This window comes from Malurus melanocephalus, unplaced genomic scaffold, assembly GCF_030028575.1.
Source record: "Malurus melanocephalus ecotype Western Australia unplaced genomic scaffold, MMel_1.1 scaffold_75, whole genome shotgun sequence".
Taxonomy (NCBI): Eukaryota; Metazoa; Chordata; class Aves; order Passeriformes; family Maluridae; genus Malurus; species Malurus melanocephalus.
This window is the reverse complement of record NW_026623307.1, coordinates 1,051,312-1,077,711: the sequence shown is the minus strand read 5'-3', so window position 1 is coordinate 1,077,711 and position 26,400 is coordinate 1,051,312. Positions and strand designations below refer to the sequence as shown.

The window sequence follows — 26,400 nt, the reverse complement described above, 5'->3', positions numbered from 1 at the left end:
CTTATTTTACCACAAACTGGTCCTGTGAACTTACCCCTGTAAAAGTCAAATACCTGTTTGGCCTTTTAGGAGTTTTCATCTTGGGCTTGGTTCACACRCATTACTTCCGCCTACTAAGTAAAGAACATTCAATTTCTTTACCAATGAGGAAAGGTACTCAAATTAAATACAGAATATAGGTCTGCCTGTAGTGGCTGTTCCAAAACTTAAGCAACTGAAATCAGCAATTAAAAAACTCAAACAATGTCACTGGATTGCAAATTGGTATAATTATGAGAATAAAAAATGTGCAGAGATGGTTAATCAGTAGCAAAAGGAAAAGTGTTTTCTTCAAAATAATGCACAGACTGATATCTACCTTTCTCTCAGAACTGGAAAAAAAATTCTTTGCAGATTGTCTCACAGAAATACATGACATGCAATATTTAATGACTTAAAAAATAAATGTAACCACAACTGTGTCAGGATGTTATCAGCAGCTGACACCTGGTTCACCTCTCAGCTTTATTTACTTTTGTAACATAAAGAACAAACTCTACCCCGAAAGGARCATGACTTCTAGCAAAAATTTCTAGGCCTCCTTCCATTACCAAGTCCCACATTTTTCAAGGATTTGCACACATATAACCTCTAAGGCAAATACTATCATCCCTATTTTACAGAGGAGCAAAATGAAATGCAAAAAGAGCTCTCATTCCAAGAAAAKTCAATGGCAAGTCTCTAATAAATATCATCTGCTCAATTTTAGTGCTCAAATTGCAGTCTGTGGTCACACTAGGAGTCCTTAACACAACAGAGAACAGAGCTAAGCTGATTTTACATCCTGGGCTTGACTACAAACCTTGAAAACTTGGAAACAAAAAATCTAATTGCTCAATCAAGAAGAACATTCAAGACCYAAAACAGTAATTATTGAGTTTTATAGCATGCAGAGGACTGCATGACTACAAAAATTGKAGAAAGAAAAGCGTATTTCAGTTTCAAGTATTTGGGTTAAGATTGTATTGTGCCAACATTCTTTTTATTACCAGAACAGTTACTAAAATTACAAGACCACYATAAGTGATTCCATATGACAGTTTTCTTACGTTACACTCATTTAAAGAATTAACAATAATTTACATATTTTCACTAAGAAATGAAATACTGATTTTCTAGAATTAACCCTAGTTTTTTATTAGAAGACTAACATAATGGTAACCAAAGTAAAAGGGAAATTTTCACAAATTCAAATGCCACTGAATAAAACGATATATACCCACTATAAAAATAAGTAGTAATTAACTTCCCTTAATTCTTTAGATCTTTTGACCCTCTGAGAGAGGGCTGAGAAACCAAAGTTCCTCTAAGGGCCCAGAGTACTTCTGCTGCTTCCTTTTCAGCAGCAGTTTACAAGAACTCTCCCACTGTATAAAAGAAAAATCAYGTTTCTTAAAAATTCAGTGAGAACTTCATCATTCCAGAATAAGAAATAAGTAAAAATGAACTTYAAACCTCTGAAAGTGGGAGGGTCASTACAAATCTGAATTTAAACTCCAAACTCTAAGAGCAGATGAATGAATGGATGAAGAACCTGAAAGATTAAATTCACTCAACTTTGCTGTTTCTTTAAAAAAAAAGTAAGTTAGCCACAAAGAGTTTAACAAATTAATAAAATCAAGGAAAAAAATCTAACTCCAAAAGAGAGAACTTAGGTTAAGAAGCAAAATTCTGCACAACTGAAGCAGGAACACTCCTTGGAGACACAAAACTATGCACAAGTGAAGCAGCAACACTCCTTGGAGACGTGTGCTCCAAGCAATTAGGAAGTACAAGCCACAAACCACCCTGCATGCATTTCAGACAAGTGAGTCAGCTGGCCAGCAAAAGGCCCTGTCCACCCCACGTCTTTTGCACAAGCCTGAATGTCTTGAATAGATTGAGAATGTGGGACAATTAAATCAACCAAAGCAGTTCAAATCSCACTGGCTTTAAACAGTGCTTGGCACCTAAGTAATTTAAGCATCTTTGAATATGTTCCTYATTGGCCTAGTGCACAACTATTCAGTGAGACAGAACTTGGACAGGGAGAGGAAATTCTGGATGAGCTTTCAATTCACTCAACAGAGACATCACTGAGATTTCACAACACCAATTTGACTACAGTTACAAAGACTAGAAATATCTGTCAAAACATAACAAAGTTGTAAAATATCTTTAAAAAGGGGTGACAGAGCAAGCCTAGCAGCCCAATGTACTAAAGTCATTATAATGTGCATTTCAGATTACACTGAGGTACTACAGAACACAAAGCCAGCATTCTCAATCCATTAAAAAYGCTGTATCTTATAAATTCTTATTGTTTAATTTGTTTAGACTGCAATTTCAGTGGAATGACCAAAACAATGCATGTTAGCATTMATGACGCCCTGACTGCACTTAAATAACAAGCATGGGACTCCAGGAATTTGGACTTTGTTTCTTCTCTGGAGGTTTTCCAGAACCTTTCCCATCCACTCCTACATCTGAGGAAGCGCACTTTTGTTTAGGCAGGATCCTTTGGGACAGATGAATGGAAAAACATTACTTCTTACTAACAACACCCTAACAAATCATCTTGATCCTTAACATGACTTTCTGTGAGCAAACTCTGTTTACCATTACCTTCCTTGCCCTGATAGTCATGGCAATCAAATAATACACAGTCTGAATTCTGGCACCAGACTTACAAATGCAGGAAAAGAACTCTCGGGTCCTGCAGGTTTCCTGTGAAGTACCTGACAGTTTCATGGCAAATTCAAATCATGCTATGAGATTTCTAAAAGGACATTTCAGAGATTTCCTAATGCAAACAGTACCATCGCCTTTGCCAGAATATTGGTGAGCAGGGTTTGCTCAACTGGAGCTCAGTTTCAGGAGGTGTCAGCTCCTACTGCTTTCTTTAGATACGTCACACCTTACTTCAATCTGCATGAATAATCACTGGAAACCCAGCTGCTAAGCCAGCTAGTCCATCTGTTGCCCCTGTTAATAAATGTATAAATTATGTTCACTCTCACTAAATAGTTCATGATTCACTGGGATTGTCTTTTTGGGAAACATCTATTGAAGGATATTAGGTGTACATATATATGTGGTGGTGTATACTATCTTTAGTAGCACARACATATTATTTAGTGTCTTCTTGGTATCTCTTCTGCTGATGAGAACATGAACCTGCTCCTTGGGGAGCAAGTTTTCAGTTGAGGCTGCTCTAAAAAGGTTAATCAGATTTAAAACCAGGGAACCACAAGAAATTCCAGTGTCATTCCAAGATTTTTGTCAGTGACAAAACCTGACCTTTTGGTCTCGCTATGATGCTTCATACTCAGAACACAAATAATTCCAGGCAGAGTATGGCTAAYGCTAGGCCAAAAATATACAAATTAGATATTAAATCACATGAAACAGCTGTTTGCCCTMCTGTAACCAAAGAGATGTTTCTCAAACACTGTACATGGGTTTTATAGGGTGTAAAATGTAGAATTTTTTCCTCTTGTCCAGTTAGAGGTCATTGCTATTACAAGAAGCCTGGATATTTGCTATCTTGTTTCACARAAASAGAAGACTGATTCTGTGTTTCCAACCATTTGCTTGAAGTTAATGAAACAAAATTTCTTTCATCTTTTAATTTGGTGAAAGAAGTCAATGATTTCCACTGGAGGAACCACTGGGTCCTTCTTCTCATATACCTTAATGTGGAACATCCATATGAATAAACCCCTTTCATGTGGGAATTGATTTTTTCTTAAATCATAACTTCATCCCTCCAGTCAYACACTTCAGGCAAACAGAGCATCTGCCAAGGGGCCACTGTTACAAGGAGTGTCACTGCAYTGAAATAACCATGAACCAGAGCACGTAACATGACCAAACAATTCCATCAGTCAGACTCTGCCMAACTCTGCCACAACCACATGACAGCAGATACCAGAATGCTCACAGGCTTTTCTTTATATTTAAGCATCAGATAAATAATAAATTAATAAAATCCTCAGAGACATGGAAATTTCAAGCTCCTCAATAAAAGCCAGTGGTCAGGAGATCAGGGGAGCAGGCAGCATTGTTTGGATCTGTAGTGGATGAATTCMAAAAAATCCTGGCATCTGATCAAGAGACTTCCCATTATTTTAGACAGTAAATAACAACATCAATTTTAAAAACTGTCCCCCTTGATTGAAGATGGTAATTTTTAAAAAAATTATAAATTTCAGGGTTTTTTTTTTTTCATAGAATGAAGTTAGCTTAAGTGGAGTAAAACAAGACTTGGAGCAAGCTAGAGCAATGAGAACAGTTTTTCCCTAAAGAAAGCCAAAGAAGCCTTGTTACTGGAAAGCTATTGTCAAATCTGAACACTTAAAGWGATCTGAATACATGGGTAATCTGAAATGACACTGATTTCTTTATTGGAAAAGATAAAGCAGGTACTTGTTTCTGAGATGCCATTTCAGGTCTGTGAAGAATTATGGCTTAACTTCCCAAAATTCCCACATGTCTGGAAATCTCTTCCTCTCAGATKTGCAAATGTACTAAGACTTAAATGCAGTACTTAAATAAAAATATTCATCAAATCAAATTCAACAGCTTTCTTAATAAATATTCAGGATCCTGAACAATTAGTCAGTAGTGTGATTTCTCCATATAGATTCAAAGTCACTGTAGTGGGAAATGTAACTGTGCCAGCCCAAATCTGTGTTCATATTCTTCCTTCAGTCCATCCTGTTTGTTTTACAACCAGAGGTTAATCCACACAAACTAGTATAATTAATTTAAAAGGCCTCTGGCTATTGTTGCATGTCTATCTGAACTGCAAACACAAGAAATATCCTCAATATTTTCCACACAGCATGGGTAGACAAAACTTGAGTGCATTAGGATGGGTTGGCAGTGGTGCTGCATTTATATAATTTTGCTGGGATAGTGGTAGGTTGTACTATTTCCACAAATAATATTGTGCCAGCAGATGCTACCAGWGGAAGACTTAAGGTATACAGACTTTGAGAGGTTCCCTTTATGGRTATTCTAGATGGTTCTAGACAATTTACAACAGTCTATTCAAGTAAATGGTCCAGTTTTTCAAGCATTGCCTCCATTTGTTCACATATAATCACTATGGAAACAGATTCGCAAAGTGATACACATAAACCAAATAAAGTTAGCATAAAATTATTGCTTACAATTTAYATTACTTGCCTTCATAATACTGATGAACAGATTATTGTGTGAGGAGCATTAAAATGATCGGTATTTTTTCTGCCAAAGTATGAAAGCGTTGGGCATGATCATGGAATCGGTTTGCACTGTAAYAGTTCTCTGAGTGCTTTATTTTGGACTGCACTAACCTTTAAATCACTCTTGGCAGGTTTTTTCGCGGACACCGCTGTACTGCGACCTGCAGCACATGACAGCACCGTGTTTTCGGCAGCACCCCGAGGACCACCCAACCTGCCTCCTACAGACTGCTGCATCCTTTCAGGAATGATCCACCCTCAGACCCCCGGAGAAGTTTGCGAGGTTCAGGCACAGCCCGCCGGCCTGCACTGGSTGTGTGTGAGCAGAGGCCGAGCGGGGCGCGGGGAGCCCCAAAGGCGCCCCCATCAAAGCTGACCCTCGGGGCTCTCTGTGAGCTCCCACAGCTTTCCCTCACGACCAACGCTGCCCCGGCCCCGGGAGCGCAGGGGGAGAGCTCGGGGTGTGTTCCGCCTGTCAGGGAGGAGGAGGAGGAGGAGGCGGGAGCCATTTCTGTATGCGGAATGGGCGGATGTACGGCCGCCGGACGAGGAAGCCTCTTCCTCTCTCCTCTTGTCACCCCCGACTCCGGGGCTTCAAAACGAGCAAGACGGCGGGTACAAGGCGGCCGGGAGAAGGGGCGCTGCGCCGCCTCAGCCGCTGCCGCAGGGCCGCTCGCTGTGCCCTCAGCCCGGYACTGCCCCCGCCCGCCCCGCGCTGCAGCAGGGGCCCGGCTGGGAAACCCCGTGCGCGCGGCGGGGGGAGGGGAGGCAGAGGGAGGAAGGAGTGGGGCGCTGTGACGCACTCAATGGTGCAATATCCTTCCGCGCGCCGACAAAAAAAGTAGTTCCGTGTTCCATGTAACTCTCCTAGASCCGAGAGGGTCATACACAACCTTCGGGTTAACTCAAACAGTCGCGTGACGGGAATCTCGTGGGAAAGGGGGCTTAATCCGGGGGGATTGGTGCTTTTTTGGCTGTGGCATGAGGTATATATCCATGCGCAGAGCAGAGCGCAACGAGTCCGGCAGCAGGGCGGGTATATAAGGCGGGCGCCGCGGAGGGCTTGCCTTTTCAGTTGAGGACAGAGCTGGTGATCGGAACATGTCAGGGGGCTCCGCGGATTATAGCAGGTATGGTGGGGGCTTGGGCCCTCTCCTCTTTTAGGGGCTCCATGGATTTTTGCGGGGGCGGCCGGGGAGAGAGGAAAAGCCGAAAGGGGGGGATGAAATGGGAGCCGGGGCGCCCTGGGGGCGGCCTGGCGCTGTGGTCAATCAGCCCTGCGCCTTGGCCCCTCCCGTTCTAGACGTTTCGGTCCCTGCGCTCCCTTTGCTCGCTGTTCAGCAACGGTTACGCTCTAGTTCTCGGGACTCGTTTTTCGTTACTGGCTTTCTCAGCAATTCACTSAGCTTTGARAAGGGCTTTTTCGAAATTATTTTGYGTAGGGCTGAGTTGTAGTTCAAATGCTTTAATGCCTTTCTGTGGATTTTTATTTTTTTCTTGACATTCCCTTGTCCCTCGCGCCGTTGGCTCGCCCCGGGTTTTTGGGCCGCGCTGAGGGCGAGACCATTATATTTTTTTGCGGGGGGGGGAGGGGAGGCCCCCCCCGGGCGATCGCCCGGCGCTGTCCGCCCGCAGCGCCCGGTTTGCGCAATCCCAGGGGTGGAGCTCTCGCGAGAGTTCCCCGGCGGGGCGGGGCAGGGGGGATCCGCTGCAGCGCCGGGAGCGCGCCTGCCCGCCCCCCCCCCGCGCGCCACCGCGGGAACGCGCGCTGTGCGCGTCCATGGCCGCGGCATCGGGCACGGCCCCGGGAAATGGGGCCGGCGTTTTGTGATGCCCGAGCCATTGAGGGAGAGCGGTGGAAGTTTGTCCATTGGCAGAAGCTCAGAGCACCTGCTGGAATGATCTGTCACGAGTCCCGCTGCTTTCTCAGCCGAGGTGTCAGCTCGCTTCTGCGTTGTGACTGCTCCTGTGCTAACAGCGTGTTCTCTTTCATGGCAGAGACCATGGCGGCCCAGAGGGAATGGAGCCCGATGGTGTCATCGAGGTGAGCATTTATGAAATGACCTGAGCATTTAATCACGGGTGGACATGGGTATTGGATTTAATATTTTCTGTTTCTTTGTTACAGAGCAATTGGAATGAGATTGTTGACAATTTCGATGATATGAATTTAAAAGAATCCCTCCTAAGGGGTATTTATGCTTATGGTTTTGAGAAGCCTTCAGCTATTCAGCAGAGAGCTATTATTCCATGCATCAAAGGTATGCAGTCGATTCATCAATATTAGCATCAAATAATTTAAAAAAGCATTGTAAAATGCATATGTTGTTTTATTAGTGTGCAGTAATAACTATACTTAATCTTCATTGAACAAGTGATATGATGGTACACCATCTTTCGGGACTGACCTGAAATGGAGAGAACTCTTTAGTACTGATCACTTATTTCAAAGGGGAATTAATTAAAACTAATATGAATGACCCATGTGGGAGCAGTAAATGTGTATCCTACTTTTTTTAGGGTATGATGTGATTGCTCAAGCTCAGTCAGGTACTGGCAAGACAGCCACATTTGCTATTTCCATCCTGCAGCAGTTGGAGATTGATCTCAAGGAGTCCCAGGCACTAGTATTGGCCCCTACCAGAGAACTGGCTCAACAGGTATTGATAGTGTAGTTTAAAAAAAAAAAACGAAACAAAAACCTTGTGTGTTGCATAGGTTTCAGGTTTCACAACTGTGAGACTACGGTACCAGACTTCTTAAGGGGCTATAACTAATACCCATTCAGAACCCTTTTTGTGTGAAGTAATGGGAGATCAAAACTGGCTTCTGTACAAGTTCTCTGCCTCYTTGGAGAGTTGAGTTAATGCACATGGAGGGTGTGCTGGGGCAGGGGTACAGGAGCCAGCTGCTGTGCTGTGTGTAAAGTGGAGRGAGTATCTTCAGCAGAAAAATAAAATTACTGAAGCACAGTGTTCTGAGTGGAAACCAAAAAAAATCATACTTTTGGAAGCTATTTGAACTTAAGTGCAGTTGTGCAACATGAAAGGTGCAGTGCACATTTGGTTAAATGGTTTTGTATCTTTTCCTGACAACATAATTGCATGTCTCTTTCACCTTCAAGGCTTGGTATTCTAAGTGGGTGTGTGGTAACAAGACGTAATAATCGAATTTTTAGGATAAATGTATTAATAATGTGGGCTCTTCAAGTGCAATATTGAATCCAGCTCAGTACAGTCAAAATTGACTGTTACATTGAACTAGAATATACTAAAATGCTAGTGTTAAGTTACTGTTTTTCAAGGTAAAGCTRAACATACTAAATCAGACAGAAAACAATTTTAAAAGATCTAAGGAATTATCAAAATGTTGTATCTTTGTACTACTCTAAAGGTGTTGAGGTGAGATTTGCTTTAAAACCTGGCTTACAGTGGTGCCTTTGKAGAGTTCACAGAAGAGTGTCCAACTACTTAACATGCAGGCCTGAGGTGCTGAGAGCTTGACCTCACTTCTGCTGGCCCTGCTTTCAGCTTTGTAGTTTCCTCATGGAAGTCATTAAATCAGCAAGTTCARGCAGTAAGGACAAAAATGTAATTTAAGTGCCCTTCTGACTTAAAAGGTTTCTGGTGAATGACTTAAACCATGTGAAGTTGGGCAAAGTCATTTGATCAGCTGCAGTTCCAAGAGCTGCATAGTCGTTATTGGGTGTCTTGGCTTCCCAAGTYCATAAAAGCCAGTGGTAATGGGGCTTTAGCTTTATTGTCCCATGAACTACTAATGGAAGGTTGTATTTTAGATTCAGAAGGTAATCCTGGCCCTTGGAGACTACATGGGAGCAACATGCCATGCTTGTATTGGTGGTACAAATGTGCGCAATGAAATGCAAAAGCTCCAGGCTGAGGCTCCGCACATTGTGGTGGGAACTCCAGGGCGTGTGTTTGATATGTTGAACAGGCGCTATCTTTGTAAGTATGAATCTCAYTGTGCTCTTGCTAGTAAATTTCCAGGAATAAATACTCACTAAGAGCTTTAGTGTACTTGTTGAACTGTAGAGAGTTATGCTGGAAAGCTTAGTATTAAAAAGGAGCATGATTATTTCTGAAAATTTTATGAGATGCTACTCTCTTTCCACTAGCACCAAAATGGATCAAAATGTTTGTTCTGGATGAAGCTGATGAAATGTTGAGCCGTGGATTTAAGGATCAAATCTATGAGATCTTTCAAAAACTAAGCACGAACATCCAGGTAAAAACCTYGTACACAGTTGAAGTGATAGATGCKRGTTTAGTTATTGCTTGGCTGGGAACTGAATTGTACAAATCAGGATTGGTGTATTGGGTATGTGCTAACAGAGTAATATATTCTAGGTTGTRTTGCTGTCAGCTACAATGCCAATGGATGTGTTGGAAGTGACCAAAAAGTTCATGAGAGATCCCATCCGTATTTTGGTGAAGAAGGAAGAGCTGACTCTGGAGGGTATCAAGCAGTTCTACATTAATGTAGAAAGAGAGGTTGGTAATGTTAYACTTCCTCTAGTAGGAGGAGTTRGGTTCTCTTCCCTTCTTGTTAAAGCACTGTGCTAAAATTGAAGAAACCAAGGCTGAGCTTTGGTTTCTACAATAATGCTAGTAGAGTAAATGCAAGAAGAAGAAAAACTATGCACTGAATCAAAAAGGACTAGGGTGGACCTCTTTCTTAATGTCCAGTGTCCTGTGTCTAAAGATTCGGTGCAACAACTGATGCAAAGTTTTGACTTAATGTCCAGGTTATACTGAGTATAATTGTGTGCAAGAGCATGCTTAATTGTATTCTGGTTCCATTCTTTGTTTGGGGCTCTTGTTAWGTACTGAAATGTCTGTTGTGATGCATTTCCTGATAATCTTTGTTTTGCTCAGGAATGGAAGCTGGAYACTCTCTGTGATTTGTATGAGACACTGACCATTACACAGGCTGTTATTTTCCTGAATACAAGGAGAAAAGTAGACTGGCTTACAGAGAAAATGCATGCCAGGGACTTCACAGTCTCAGCTCTGGTAAGAACTGCTGCTTCCWATCACTTCTGAAATGCCCTGTATATACTGGAAAAGAAATTGTGATGAGGGGATATCAGAAGCAGGAAAGTTATAATATAGCTGTGCAGTGCTGTATTATCGTTCCCCCTGCTTAAAGTAAAATGTTTCCTTTCTATCCCTACCTGCTTCGTTCCCACAGCAGGTAGGGACGCTGGGTTTCATACATGCCTTTGTTCTTCAGAGGATATTCCTAAGTTTGGAGCATTGGAACYGCACTAATTGAGACTTTGTTTAATTCTCCAGCATGGTGACATGGACCAGAAGGAGCGGGATGTTATCATGAGAGAGTTCAGATCAGGGTCYAGCCGTGTCCTGATCACCACTGACTTGCTGGTGAGTTTTGTCTTAACACTGAATATGTTCCTGTTACAGCCTTGTCCCAAAAGCTTCATMATTCAGTGATGGTTTTTGTAACCTGAACTATTGGGAGCTTTTTGGAAGAGCAAGGACCATGCTCCACTATGGACTACATACACAGTTGTAGTTCATAACTAATGATGTGGTTGACAAAAGCCTGGAATAGATAACTTTATTGCAAGTCAAGGACTTTTTGTAAAGACTTGGTGTTGCTTTGCAGGCTCGTGGCATTGATGTGCAGCAAGTGTCCCTGGTTATCAATTACGACCTGCCGACCAATCGTGAGAATTACATTCACAGGTCAGTTGACTCTGCCCCAGTCAGTCCCTCTGCTGTGCTGATGTGGGCATTGGCACAGACTCTCTTCGGCTGTTTAGTCCTCACCAAACCAGAGGTGTTGGCATCCATGCACACAGTGAATTCTCAGAGCTGGCGGGATAAAACCACTCCTGGATTGGCTTTAAATAAGCCCTTCCTTGCACAGCTTTGTTTCTGAAATCAGGGAGAACTTTTRAACCCTTAAAGCAGTGGGAAAACTTAGATGTGTAACAGGTTCGGTGATGGCTGAGGAATCATGGAGGTATGGGGAAAATGCTAGCGTTGAAATGCTTTTTGTCACATAGGCTGTGACACGAATGCAAAGCTGTTACTGGTGCAGCGTCTTTGACAGCAGGGTCAGCTGGATATGGGGTTCTGGCTGATAGTGTGTCGTTGCTGCTCAGTTGCTGTCTCATCCAGACAGACAATGCTACTCGTAGCAAGAGTTGTGTAGGACTGCCTTCACTTGTGGCACAGCTGTGTTCATGTTGTGTGTGTCATGTTTGCTCTTGGTGGCTCCTTAGTGGGATTCTTTCTGGTGTGTGTTTTCCAGTAGCAATTTGTTTCCCTAGGTTTAGTTAACTGCTTCTAGTGACTGTCCCTAAATTAAGTAAACTGTGCTTTGTTACTTGATGTAAAAAAATACAGGAGTCGATAGCAGCAGTTGATGACACAAGATGGTGCTCAGAAACGACGTTGACGTAATTTAGGACGTGGATTCGTAAGCGGCACAGTTTGAATAAGAGCGAGTTGGTATTTATTTATTTATTTTGTCATGATTATCCCCTAAGTTCTGTGAGCCCTTTCTGTGTATTTAGCTCTTGCTGGCAAGGTGCTCTACTGTGCAGTCTGTAGGAAGGTGGAGCTCATGGTGGGTGTAACTAAACTATAAGCGCTGTGTCAGTGACTGATGTGGGTTTATGCAAAAATGTAGATCCGATTTTGTTCTTTTAAACAACAAAACCCTAAGTTTTCCCACTGGAAACAGTTAGGCTGAATTTGAAATTGAGTGTGCTGTTCCATGTTACTGGATGTAATTGGATTAATTTAGTAACAGCCTGATTATTGTTAAACAACAGCCTGTCTTCTGTGTGCTCTGTGCTTGGGAGTTGGATGCATGAGGGGGTGGGTGTGTTGTTGAACAGAGGGGAGGGAGACTGACCCAGGACCTCAGAACACAGCACCAACATTAAAATTAAGATCTTACTTTGCAGCCAAAGACTAAACCGTGTGTGCCCTGCTGCCTGCCACGGGATGGACCTGCTGTGCTGCTGGCACCAACTGCTGGTTTTTCCTGACCAGATGTGACTTGGGTGGCAGCTGGTCCTGTTAAGGCAGCATAGACTGGCCAGTGGCAGATAAGAGCAGCAGTTACTGAATGGATCTTGCAAACATGTAAAGCAAATGAGTGGTTAACTTGGGTGTAAATGTGTTCTCTTTTTGTGCAGAATTGGCCGGGGTGGCCGTTTTGGCAGAAAAGGTGTGGCTATCAATTTTGTCACTGAAGAGGACAAGAGGATCCTGCGAGACATTGAGACTTTCTACAATACTACAGTGGAGGAGATGCCGATGAATGTGGCTGATCTCATTTAGTCCCCGGGATGAGGTGGTTGTGAATCCAGTGCTCGCTGTTGCTGAATAGGCGATTCACAACGCGCATTGTGCTTCTTTCTTTGGGGATACCTTGAATCTTGTCTCAATGCTCATTACGGATCAGAAATACAGATTTTTGATAAGAGAAGCGACTTTCTGTCGTGAGCTCTTGTGGGGAAAGCCATTGGCTTTGTCCACTTTAGGGTTAGACTGTTGGGGTTGGGTGGAAAGTCATGGGGTCTGTAAATTTTTTCTTTATTAGAAATTTATTTCCTAGTTCCATAGAAGTGGTTGTATTAGATGTTCTTTATCATTTAATAATTTACTTATGGACTAAAAGATATAAGTGCTGTATAAAGTCAGCCAATTATGTTAAACTAGCCTACCTTCCTTTATTGTATGTACTTACACCTCAGATGAAATTGGAAAGGCCTTTCAAAATCTAAACTTTTATAAGAGCATTAAAATGCATTTTTGTTTCATATGTATTTATTCAATAAAGTATTTAATTAGTGGTAAGTGTGATCTGGACCCTGTTGCTAAGCCCCAGCAAGCAAGCAATCATACTATTGTCTTAGTTAGGGTTAAACCCAGTAAAATTTGCCATATTGCACATGTCTTAATGAAGTTTGAATGTTCAATAAAATACTTCTATATTCACTTAAATTGTAAATAGTTGCTTCTTGGGTTGAGGGGAGGGTGACAGCAACCTGCTCTGTCTCAGGCTCGGAGCTTAAGCTGGCCCCTACTGCAGCTTTGTCCTTAATCATTAATTGYAGGGGTGGTTCTGGAGTAGTACAGGGTGAGCTGCAAGTGCCAGCATSTTCCTGGGTGACACAGCTCTGGGGTGCTGGACCTGTGTCCTTAAAACTGAAACCCATTCATCAGAGTGGAAAATTGCTCACTTAATTGGTGCTGGCTTGATGAAAAACCTCTGCACTGCGTCATTTGTGCTTAATACCTGTTCAAGGTGCATTTTTTTCCCCAAACCATTCAGGAATGTAGACCAGGTGATGTAAACAGCCTGAAAGGACCTATATGCCACAGACCCTCAGCAACCGAGAGCTGTGTTCATCCAAGTCACAGCTTGAAAATGGTTTGTCAGCCACAATAGAGTGAAATGACAGGAAATCTAACACCTTCAGAACGTGACCTACCCTTCCCTGCACATTTCTTAAATAGCCTGAGTGAAATTAAAATTTGGAGTATGTTTAGTAGTGAAGTGATTTGTCACATTTAACCTTAAAGGATCAGATACAAGAGGATGGAGGCATAGGCTGTGTGCCCTCAGGAGCTGGGTTCAGCCTGAAGCTGGGTTCAACAGGGATGGGATCATTTTGCCAAGTCAATCTATTCAAAGCCAATATGGCCTAAAACAAATAAACAACCCTCCTGTCTCTGCCCAAAACTTTAGTATATATTTGCTCATTTTTGATACATTTATTCTTCCATGTGTAAGTGCACAACAAAAAATGCACAAGTAGCCCTCTGCTCTTTACCCAGTGTAAAATAGTAAATATTCCAGGCTGAGGTTTTTCAACTGCAGTGCAGTCCTTTTATTGCAAAAAAACAGTACAAAAGTACACAGATCCTGCTCTCAGAGCTCCAGCCACCCACGGAACAAAGCGGGGAACTGGAGRAATCAGGTGTTCTGTGTGAGCTGCTGCATCACAAGGGCACAGAGACTCATAAGCTGCAAGAATTCATCAGCACCATCTGCCAGGCATTTGTCCACTTCCTGCAGACAGAACAGAAGGAAAAACGTCTAAAAATGGCGGCATTCAAGGCAGCTGTGTCGGGATACAGTGGAGAACAAGAAGTTTGCCAGCTCTCTTACTCAGCACAGATTTCTCCAGCAATCACATCACATCCCCATCCAACTGGACTGGGAACAATGAGCTCTCCAGCCTCCATCTAGAATAGGCCACCACATGACAGTTCCACACACAGTGAGATGCACCACTGGCTCTGTAACCATCACCGCAGGGCATCCCCACCACCTGCCTGGCTACAATGACATCAGCAAAACCTCCACTACAGCTAGCTTCCCTTCTTTATCAAAATGGAGCAAGTTAATGAACCTTTTTCGGAAAGGCATATTTTATGCAGCAAAACAAAAACTTGAATTTCGCAGCTCCTACCTTTAAGTGCTGATTTACTCTCAATATTCTCTCCCATGTTAAATTAAAAAACTCCAAAACAAATCCACAAACCTCTTGACTGAATCCCATTAGAACAACATAAYATGGATAATAATTCACTTAACTGGATTTTAATTCCTTCTCATGAAATCTCTCAGGATAAAAGTTTAGGTTCTACCAAGAAAGATTCAGAACAAAAAAATCAAATCACGTACTTCTGGAAAGAGACTGTGCAAACAAAAATTCATCTGTGGAGATTAATTTTTAATTAATTAGTGTTCTGTTTTTTCTAACTCAAGCTAAACTTACTGCAAGTTTCTCAACTATGGCAGATTTCTGCTTGTCGCTGTAATCTTCACTCTCCACAACSGTGTCATGCAGCTGGTTTATAAGCTGAGCAACAGCAAACCCCTCATTGATGAGATTCTGCACAGGGAGAGAGGAAAATGGAAGTAATTCAGCAGCAGAAACACCATAAACTGGAAAAACAATTCTGAAAAATTCTGTCTGAACTGAGACTACMCTGCAATTTAGTATGGAACTTGTACATTTTAGAGGACAGCCCTGCCCTGCATCCTGCCCGACAGTGACCCAACGTGAGCACCTCAGAAAGGCTGCACAAGCAAGGAAGGCACAGAGCACTAGTTTTGTCCAAATGTTCTTCCAGCTTCTGACAATTTACATCTTGGCAATTTAATGAGACATTTAAAACATTTAACAACCTTCACTGAAACTGTCCAATCCTATTCTAAAATTAGGAGAGCTTGGCATCCACAGCATCATGTGGCAGTTTCACAGCCTTCACATTTTAAAGGGCCACCTACTTGTGATTTATTTTCTTCATCTGGTCATTGCTAGTCTCAGGCACAGAGAGATCTGTAAGGCCAATGATATTTTAATAAAGTAAAAACCCCATGACAACTAAAGATAGCTTTTAAAAAAAGTCAGTAGAGCCCAGTTTCAAAAACGTCAAGTATTGAGAACAGTGGTCAGTGAAGCCATTTAGGGAGAGAGAAGTTTATGAAAATAGAAATAGAGTTGGTGCAACCTTATTTTTCAGCTGTTCCGCTGAACAGCTCTATATGCCATCAGTTTAACCCAGGGGAAAGCCAGTCACACACATAGGGAAATTTATTTGCAACTTTGACAGCTCTTCTGCAGAAGGGAAAGACTGGAGTCCTAACTGGTAAAAGACACTTCCCAAACATGCATCCAAACTGACTGGGGCCAAATGTTCTTCAGCTGCARCCTGGGAATAAAGGATTCACAGGGCAGTGACTGATAGAAATAGCCAAGCTAAGCACAAGAGAACTCTACCTTTGCCAGTGTTTCCAGTTTCTCAAAGGAACCACTCTGGCAGCCCAATAGCAATTCATCAATCGTTTCTTTAGGGATGACCTGTAACAAGAAGTAACATCTCTTAATTTCAACTTTGTCAACTTAWGTGAGTGTTGATGCTTAAAGTACAGATATAAACTGTTGGTGGCAGAGGCCATTTCAGGATTTCATTCCTCTACACACTCARCCACTTCAAGTAAGTATATGAGACAGAYTAAATACATTTCAAAAGTGAGAGCGAGTCTGTGATATTTGTCCTGTATTGGTGCTGTTAGAACAAAACCCATATAATGACAATCGACTGTCAAAGTCACCTTCCTAAATCCAACACAACTGTTTATTCAGGACACTGACTAAGAAGAGGACATACTTCAGCAGTTAGATCAGCCAATGCTTTCTGTACCATTTTACACCTAAACAACACATCAGTTTTATTTCCAGTGACACACCCAGGGYATCCAAAAAAAGCCCAATGCAACAAGACAAGACAATAAATCAGAAGAAAAAAAGTTGACAGATGCCATTATTGCATTCTATGTGGAGAAGAGCTGCCCATTTTCCCCTCCACTTGTTGTCATTTCTGTCAGCTGAGTGCCTGAACAGTTTGATTTCAAAGCTTCKTTATTAATCTTTTGTACTAAGGTGCTCTGGGGTCACAGAAGTTGTGTATGACCAAGAACTTCAAGCTTTTATGAAGACATAAAGTTGGGTTCCTTGGTTTAAACAAGCATTATTCATTTAATAATGGAATTTCATGCTTCTCTTTCCTATCATTACAGTCAATTCCTGCMAGGTTTCAGATGCCTGGTATGTATTCAGATATCGGCTGTTTTATAGTTAGATACACAAAACTGAACAATGACTTCGCTGTGAAAATTTTTTAAATTTGTTCTGTCAAACTGCACAATAGCAATTGCTTCTGGTTTCATCAAAGTGAGAAGCTCCCAACCCCTACAATCAGCTATGATGGCAGTACCTTCATGGGAAGTGTGCCCMTCATTAAAACTCATCTATTTTTCAGCTCCTCAACTCCTAATCACACATTTTCTTTTTCAGGGGTGTTWTGTTGCTATAGGAACACCTTCACACAAGTTTTATTGAATGCATTTTCTCAGGTTTCTCCTGTMCCTCTCAGTATTACCCATGTCATTCTAGAACAAACCACTGCTGTTTCATTAAAAAGCAGGATCCACACAGATCCTTGTCACTGTCACTGTGAACATTAAGTTGAAAATGAGCTGCTACTGAAAATCACTCCCCTGTGGTGCTTCCAAACCAATATTGCAATGATTTAYGCTTACACACACATACAAAAAAGCACCARAAAGATGTTCTAATCTCTCCCACAGAAGGCAACACATTTTGYTTTTACGGGCAGACTATTTCAACTTCAGTTTGAATTATAAGACTATTTTACAGTTTTCCATGACCTACAGAAAAAGTTGCTAGAAACCTGCTATGTCCTAAGTGTACAGAATCAGGCAGTCTTTAAAATTCTGTGGATAGTGTATCACTACCAYGCTGCAAAACTAGTTGGCATAAAACAAATTTTTAAGTAAACTTTGAGCAATGGTAGATAGAGGTAGCAAAAATGCAATTCAGAGTAATTACAGGAGAAATTTTAAGGCACAGCTTACCCCAGCAATTTCAGTGATTATATTCTCTGTAATCTCCTTCCCACCCATTAGGCGAGTGGCACTCTGAAGAAAAGTAATTGCTTTTCTTAAGTCTCCTTCTGACACTTTCACAAGGTATGATACTGCCTGTAAAATAATGTCAGAAAATACTAAGTTATATGCTCACTGTTAGTTAAAATCTAGTTCACTTTTTCAGCAGTTATTTGAAAACATCAAGCAGTGCCTAAAGCAGGTTTTCAGAGCCAAGCACAATAAACAAGTTACAAAGCAACCTCTCTGCTAACACAAATGCGTGCTGGCAGTTTCAGAAAGAAGCACGATTTAATGCCAGTACACTCAGCAGAGAACAAAAAGGCCCACATTTTTTTCTGATGGACAATTTCTCTGTTTTAGGATGACTTAAAATTCATCTCGTCTATGGAAGGAGAATAAATGAGTTTATGTACTTTATTTCATACAATTGAGCAGTCTGGAAAAGTATGCTGACTTGGCCTCTTTYGCTGCCATGCAATTACGCACTGGATTAAGCAATAAAATTACATGGCAACCACAAAGTTACCTCATTACTGATTTTCACATGCTCCTTCTCAGCAACATCCAACAGCCTCTGCTGTTGGATACTGTCTGACAAAGGCTTGAAGCGGAATTTGGAGCATCGAGATGTCAAAGGTTCAATTATTCTGAAAGAAAGGAAGGAAAGTGGTAAATGAATGTGTGGTCAATTTCTCACAGACAAARTTATAAAGGCAGAAAAGGTTTTAAAACCCCTAAAACTGCAACATCATAAAAATTWAAACTGAAACCTAAGTATTGTTTCAGGCTTGCATGCATACAGCAATGTTTCCATTAAATGAAAACTATGAAAATAAGATAAAAACTTTTAAACAGGAGAAAAAAAAAGAGAGAACACAGACCAGACAGCAAACCCAAATAAGCCACAAATTCCACATGTACCTGCTGATGTAGTTACAAATAAGACAGAAACGTGTTGTTTTAGATTCTTTTTCCATTGTGCGTCTTAAGGCTGCCTGGGCTGCTGAAGTCATAGAATCTGCTTCATCCAGGATTACAATTTTAAAAGGAGGACACATTTTACCACTGCAAAATCAGAAATCTGTTATTCAGCAGACATGCAATRTACAGACCAAGGGAAAAAAGCTCCAACAAAAAACATAAACAAAAAAATCACTGCAAATAGCAAGTAATAGTTTACTTGATAAATAGAACATATTCAGAAATTCAATCTTTTCCAAATTATTTTTAGATTAAAGATTAATATTTGCAAAAAAAGGGGAGACTGAGTTCCCATAGAAAGACTGACACTTGAATATGGCAACAGTCCTCTCAAATACACTATTAATGAAAGTTTCTTCTTTTAACACCTGATGAAGCTCTTCTTTCTAAAGGCTTCCTAATATCCTAAACTCCCAAGAATACTGCAACACCCTGGTATCAGTACACAAGGCCACTTCTTGCCAGGCAGTCCTGGCATGCACTTTCTTCCTACTACTTTCCACAGTCCATACACACAGCTTGACTTGCACTGGCCTTCTCACCACCTAACACCAGAATCCCTTTAGAAACAAACACCCATGTTGTAGGAATTCCAGCAGATTAGAAAGACTAGGGAAGTAATTGTAACCATGATTTACCCAAAGATGTTTTTCTRTTGTAGTCAGACAACATCTGCAAAGGCAACAATGTGTGACCTAACCCAGAAATCTTGATCTTGTGGAGTTTTCCCTGTCTGCCTCCAATGCTAACAGCAACAGTAAAAGATCCTTCCGGGTATTCAAACCTCCAATGTGAAATTCCATGAAGTAAAAGCTCAGCCTAAGCACTGTGTGCTGCCAGCTTCTGGGCAGTGCTGACCCATCATTTATATTAGAAACAAAAACAACCACATKCTTTGTCCTAAGCAGGAGAGGTTTGATCCAGCACTTACTCTGAACGGCTTCCAGATGCAGTTAGCTGAGCAAAAGCCTTCACTTTTTCCCGAATCACTTGTATCCCACGCTCATCAGAAGCATTCAACTCAAGAACTCTTTGCCGGAATAAATCAGGCCTGCAAAATTTTTATTACAACATATTAGYTGCTAACCCTTGTAATGATATGTTATAAAATATAACAACAACCCTTCTGGCTATTTTGAATAGCAGGGATTATTTTTATCACCATTACTAAACAATATTGTTAAAAGACCRTTACACTGAGATCATAAAATGCTAAGTATGAATTTCCAATAGCTATTTTTAGAATCTCCTCCCAGGCTACAGAAAACAATGAAGTATAAAATTACATCAGTTAACCAGGAAAAAAAAAAGTAGGAAGTTGACTTCGTAAGTTCAGAACATTGTATTATATGCCTTTTTACTTACATCCTGTGATCAGTAAAATGCCAAGATACAGTCACTAGCAGTACTACTACAATGAAATAACTATAAAGTACAAGACATGCAGTATTTACCTGCAGTAYTATACTCCATGTGAAAAAAACCCAAACAAACCAACAATTAATACACTGGATTTTAAATACTGGGAATGAAAATGGACTCACAATGTGGWGTTGTCTTCCTACTATTAAAACACAAGTGGTTCTCTCCAAAAAACAGTGAGACAAAAATTAAAAATGACAAATGGAATGGTGGAGAGATATTAAAGTCAGCATTACATTTGATCATAACATCAAACCACCTCCTCATTATTTTTTTGTTTATAGATCATTGAATTCACTACTCAAAAACTCCCAAGTTACAAGTGAGTTAATGAATGCAGACATGCTGAATTGTAGCTGAGTCCCAATGTTCCTTTCCAGACACAATTCAACGGTGCATAACAGACTAGAATTYAGACATTTTACGMAGYACTTTGAGATCTGTGTGTAGCKAACAACTTACTAAATAAACCATAAWCATTGGAATTCCTTTACAAAGTTCAGTAAAGCGCATGTGAAGCATATTTTTCCATACTTTTAGTTAAAAAGTTACATGGCTGCTAGTCTGAAGTGTTGTAAGTCTATACTGGTAACAGGAATCAGTGACTTGTGACAGAACAAATGAGAAAGAAATCTTATGTTAAAGCTGAATTAGAACATGAAGATACTCCTGAAGAAGTGCTGGAAACTACCTAGGAGCAGGCAGGACCAGAGGCACTTCATCACATGATTAAGAGACATGTGACAGTTGATTACCCTGAAGCAACATGATTCCAGCTTACCCAAACAGTTCTCTCGCAGCTGCTAAAATAGTGGAAGTCTTTCCAGTTCCAGGTGGGCCATAGAACAATAGATTGGGAAGCTGAAACAGCAAGGCACCATTTGTAAGAAAAGCAAATAAACAAAAAAAATCCACAAACAGGAAAACCCACTGAGAATCTGAGCACCTAATGGAACACAAACTGTCTACTCACAGTAAAAAATACCAAGTCTCATTCTGAGTCTCTGAAGGAGGACAAGCAGTTGCTGTTTATAGCACAGCATGAACAAGTTGYTATTTGATGGCATCATCCCATGTTCTATCAAAACTGGTATTCCAATCTATATACATTCCAGGACATGTCTGAGATCCTTAAAGCCTACAGATCTTACTGTTACAATTGCAGTGACAYACAAATTTATCACATTTATTTAAGAATGCGGCCTTAAACAACCTGSWGAATACCAACAGCACAGATTAAGCCATCCTTTACTTTCTCAGCTTCCCAGCCTGCCTTSTCCAGCCACACTGAGGATTCTGTGCTCCACCAACTCACTGCAGTGAGCACAGGGCTGCTCGTGAGCGTTGGATTGCAGCAAGGCCAGTGTAGACACAGCCCAACAGTGACTATAGGGAYAGTCCCAACAACTCACTGCACTGTACAGCCCTGGCAAATTCYTACACCCATCCAAGACGTTTTCAAAAGAGACCCATGGCATTTCTTAAAGAGATTAGGTTAATTGATCTTGAAAATAATTTAATTAATGATCTCACCATGAAAAATAGAAGGAAATATGCTGACACAGGAAGATTAAAGCAGCAGAGCAAAAACCRCAGTAATAATTATAGGATGACATTTAGTAGCACAAAGCAAAAAAACTCACAATTTGAGAATATAACTAAGTATCTGCTAGATATCTGAAATTAATTAGATGGAATAAAATATAAGCTAGTTTTGTGTTGTCTGTCAGAGGAGCAGTATAAGCCTGTGTAACATGGTGGCCCTAAATGTGCACTTTTAATACAGATGTAAATTATTAAYACTAACAGGTAATAAGCTGCACAGAGTTCAGGTCATCCTTGACAAGGATGATGAATCCAAATTGGGAAAAGTCATTAAAGGAGTGAAAAGCCTATCTTTATGAGAAATTACTTTTTGAAGAATTTGATTTAGCTAGCTCAGCAAAATAAAAGCCAAGAGGGAATATGACTGATCTCCATAAATACATCTGAGCAACAAAAAGAACAAAGCTGGCATAAACCAAATTTGCATAAGCCATGACTGAATTTTGGYTGAAATCAAGAAGCTTTCCAGGTGACGTAGGAATGATGGTTTTCTATATTACTATTTCAAGCAATCACTTTTATAAATTATCACTTTAAAACGGCTGTATTTGACAATAGGGAATGTTCCACTTCCACATTCTTGAAAATACAGAATCCAAAAGTTCCCTCCAACAAATAGCAAAAAAACCTCTCATTCTGACTTGATTTCTAGCCCTTAGTAAGTATTCTATTTTTAAAGAGTCAAGTAAAATTAGATTAGAGAATTCTATGCTGAATATAGCATGTAATGCAGACAGAATGGGAACAGCAAAACCAAAACCATCCAAAGAGCAGAGAAAAATGCAGGAGTACATAACCTACAATCAGAAAATGAAATASAGACAATCAGTTTGGTAACATACAAACCATTTTAACAACTAAGACAAGACACAGAGCACAGAGTCAATTGTGTAGGTACCCTAAAAGCAGAATAGAAGAATTTCAATCTTCAATCCATTTCTAGCAAATAAATGAATTTCAAGTTTTGCATGCTCTTTCTGCCAATCAAATGCTGCTTGTTTCCCTAATTACTACCAAGCAAACAGCATCCCCTACTAATGAACACTTTTCCAAGTTTAGATACACAATCCTGTATCCTTTATCCTTTATGACTGCTCCAGAAAAATGAAATGTATATTGAATGACAGGCGAAAATTTACCAATCTCTATGCTAGTTTAGCACACTGCAAGGGTAGATGTTGGCAAGGAGATTCTTAATTTCATGCCACTTTGCTAAATCACACACTACTTGTCCTCAAAACAAGCATTAGCAGGGAAAAAGTTTTAATTAGAATCTGTTTCCTAATTCTATCAYACCGACTTTATCACTGTTTCTGTTTCAACCTCATTTATGCTTGTTTCTCACTGAAGTATTTACACCACTTTTCACCAAGYACAGCCTAATCCTTTATGTAACTGTGGCAGTATTTTTAAATAAACTGCAACCTGATCTGGTTATCCATTTTTCCATGCTTGCCAGGAATAAGCAGGATACATACCTGCAGGCATCACTCTCATGGGAAAGCTACCGCATATGGTGCAAATCTCAGCTGCTTTTCCAGACATTTCAGTACACATGAAGATGTAAATTGCAATGATAATCCTACACTAACTCTTAATTTCAGTTATTAAGGTATCATGATGCAAATGAAAACCAAGGAATACCTGACCATTGTMAGTTTCTTTGCAAAACAGCAACAAGAAATCAACAGTCCTGGCAGACAGAAATAAACTACACCAGTTTAAACCCGCTTAGACTCTGCTGTCCCCAATTTATAACAGGACAATGCTTGCCTTTACAGATGGAGGTATATTAGTTATAGGGAATTACAAGTCCTGCTCCATTTAGCAGCTCCCCAGTCAARGCCCACAAATACAGGCCAATCACCAGAAGACTGACTCTCCATTTCCAACACTATGGTTTAAATAAAGAACATTACCCAAACSTACAGCATTGTCACAGCTGTTTCTTTGATCTCACCAGATCTCCAAACTCAGTAAGAACCTCCAAAGTAATGTTTACCTACTGAARTAAGTACCAGCCACCTCACAGTTTCAATCACACTTTTGCCTTTTTGACAGAACAAGTCCTTTCAAAAAACTAATAAAAAATGTCTAATTTAAAAAAAAAAGCAACAGAATATTTTACAGTACTTGCATGATTTTGTTCTCAAATGCCTTGCTGAGTTTGGGTAGCTACAGCAAAATAGAAAGCCTCTAACTAYAAGCAGAAGTTACAATTTGTCTTTTCAACTCAGGAGGCCAAAAGTCAACACAAGTGTACTAGGCTCACAATCCAAGAATCACTGCTGATCCACAAGCTGTAGGGTTTTAAATAACTGTTGCTCAAAATAGAACTTCCCAACMCATCACCTAAGCAATGTTACACAACTGATATGTCCAGACAGAATAGGTGTCTCATAGCAGCTCATTTCTCCTTTGCTGTTAACAGTTCCTTCCTAATTACCTCAACACTATAAATACTGTAATCCTGCAGCATTGCTGTTGAAACGCAGATTTCTGTGCGTACCTTACCTGACAAGGTCACATCACAAGAGCATTCTCAAAGCAAACTAAACGTGGAGACAGGAACTAAAGAAAGAAATGCAAATCTTTCACAGTTGTGCCATACCAGCTTGATTTTGGCTTCATGTACTCAAACAAGTAAGGTACTTCTGCTTTTGCAAGCTTTGATGAAATTATTATTTTCAGACAGAAACAGACTCACATTACTGCAGAGCAAACCATAACTGCAGGCCATGAAAACACAACTAGCTTTTGAAGCACAAGAGTGACCCTCGTAGGTGAAACACGAAGGGGAAAAGGTCTCATTGTGTACAAAGGAAGGAATAGTTCAGATTTGAAAAAAAGCACAGCCATTTCTTGGCTATGTACTTATTTCTCCCTTCAGCCTCTTCACTCCCCATCAGCTGGTTTGGAAGAAATAACCAGCATACACATACCAAATATTTACATTTTCATTCAAAAGCAAATGCAAGTGTAAACAAACGTAACTGCAAATGCTCATCTACACTCTTAGGTCACACAAGCCAACCCTGCAACTGTCACATTTAGCTTTTTAACACAAAGACATTTACTTGGAGACTTTAACTCAAAAAGTTTGGGGACCACTAGCCAGACAGTAGATCTGGCACTTATAAATTAAATTTCCCTCATCAGCACAAAGTTTTACTGTTTAGTAGATTCACAGAGGCACTGATAGGTCACTAGAAATGTTTAGGAATGACTGGCAATCCAGACTTTCTCCTCTTGTCTAAATAGGAATGTCAAAAGTACCAGTGGAATAGCAGTGTGGAGACAACAAAAGCTTTTACAGGTTTGAAAYTGCATCATGGAACTGACAATTTTACAGTGTTTAGAGGACTGGAAATACCAGAAGCTTTGCACACATATCACAACAGGATATATCATAAAGGATATATCATGAGAAAGTCATCTTTTTTGTGAAGTACCACTGTAAAAATGATCAGTGCTAAACTGTCTAAAAATGCTAATTAGGTAGATGTTGTCATTACACTCACATCAGCACCTTCCAGGGACTTCTTCAGCACAGCTACAACTTCATCCTGGAAGGCGACTTCATCCACATTTTTGGGGCGACTAAATAAATAGACATTAAATATGATTTATTAGCTAATAAAGTTTCATAGGAAAGCTGAAATTGAGAAAAACATTTCCCCTCCTGATTACATCAAGYATTGAAGAACTACAGTGAACTTTGCAGTTGACATCAAAATCATAACAGGAAGTCTACAAGCTTTTTCTGTTGTAAACACTTGTCTGGGATATTTTTAAAAGCAGAACTGCAATATTTCACCACTTTGTGATAAAGGCTTCTCAAAACCCCAAACTTACGCACCAAAACACAGCGATGAAACAGCACTGTTTGAGAAGGCCAAGAGGAATTTTCTCCTCAGTACCAGCCACAAARGGCACTTAMARTAGCTCAGAGTCTTGGATTYCCCTCGTAAYAGRRRAARTTAAGCTGCTCTTCCTGGTGGKGACATCCAAACCTGMGACCCCTTTTCCYTATGAACCCACTGCCTCTCTACACMCCGCCAGAGCCAACCTCCCCTCTCATGGCCAGCGACCCCACTGCCCCAGAGCATCCCTTACTATTTCTCCACCCAGGGGATGGGTTTGGTCCTCTTGCCCTCCCCGCTGCTCCCGGCCGCGCTCTTTTCCTTGGCAGCGACGGGCTTGGTGCTGATGGAGGCCGGGCCTTTGAGGAAGGCCTGCATGGCTGCGGCTGTGCCGTGCCGGGCTGGGCTGGGCTGGGCTAGGGCCCCTTCACAGCTCTGTCAGCCTCAGACCCCTCTCACTCCTCAGACCCCTCAGACCCCTCAGGCCTTTCCCGCCAACCCGCCCGCGCTCAGGGGCGGGGCCGCTTCCGCCCGCCGAAAGCCAATCACAGAGCGCGGCGCCGCCGGGGAGGGGGTGCGAGCTGACGTCACCCTGTGCGCGCTGACGTCACCCCGCGCGCGCTGCTGCACCTGAGGGGCCGGGGGGGTGCAGGGGAGCACGCGCGGAGGGCGCGAGGCGGGCGGTGCCTCGAGCGGGGGCGCGCGCTGCCGCCTCATAAATACYGCTTCACCGAGGGGAAATAAAGAACAAAAAGATCCCCCCCAAAGGAACGAGCGCTGTACGAGAGCAA

The 26,400-nt window shown here is 41.2% G+C and overlaps 2 protein-coding genes and 3 non-coding genes across 5 annotated transcripts; 4 read left to right on the top strand and 1 right to left on the bottom strand.

Annotated features, from left to right (window-relative positions):
- The first annotated feature begins 6,295 nt into the window (after window positions 1-6,295).
- EIF4A2 (eukaryotic translation initiation factor 4A2) lies at window positions 6,296-13,249 on the top strand. The gene is made up of 11 exons (XM_057367095.1): window positions 6,296-6,379; window positions 7,248-7,293; window positions 7,378-7,510; window positions 7,770-7,909; window positions 9,046-9,214; window positions 9,385-9,494; window positions 9,617-9,760; window positions 10,145-10,282; window positions 10,565-10,654; window positions 10,899-10,978; window positions 12,445-13,249. The coding sequence occupies exons 1-11, from the start codon at window positions 6,351-6,353 to the stop codon at window positions 12,587-12,589; spliced, it is 1,224 nt and encodes a 407-aa protein (XP_057223078.1). The 5' UTR covers window positions 6,296-6,350; the 3' UTR covers window positions 12,590-13,249.
- Window positions 7,622-7,692, top strand: LOC130574174 (small nucleolar RNA SNORD2). Its single transcript, XR_008965391.1, has one exon. It is a non-coding gene; the product is annotated as a small nucleolar RNA SNORD2 (small nucleolar RNA).
- On the top strand, window positions 9,807-9,987 carry LOC130574173 (small nucleolar RNA SNORA81). The gene has a single exon (XR_008965390.1). It is a non-coding gene; the product is annotated as a small nucleolar RNA SNORA81 (small nucleolar RNA).
- On the top strand, window positions 10,360-10,487 carry LOC130574172 (small nucleolar RNA SNORA63). The gene has a single exon (XR_008965389.1). It is a non-coding gene; the product is annotated as a small nucleolar RNA SNORA63 (small nucleolar RNA).
- Window positions 13,250-14,099: 850 nt separating the features above from the next.
- On the bottom strand, window positions 14,100-26,139 carry RFC4 (replication factor C subunit 4). Its single transcript, XM_057367097.1, has 10 exons — window positions 25,863-26,139; window positions 25,268-25,346; window positions 20,923-21,002; window positions 19,651-19,770; window positions 18,660-18,803; window positions 18,265-18,385; window positions 17,706-17,831; window positions 16,048-16,128; window positions 15,040-15,156; window positions 14,100-14,327 (listed from the first exon to the last, which is right to left on the bottom strand). The coding sequence occupies exons 1-10, from the start codon at window positions 25,985-25,987 to the stop codon at window positions 14,232-14,234; spliced, it is 1,089 nt and encodes a 362-aa protein (XP_057223080.1). The 5' UTR covers window positions 25,988-26,139; the 3' UTR covers window positions 14,100-14,231.
- Window positions 26,140-26,400: the final 261 nt, after the last annotated feature.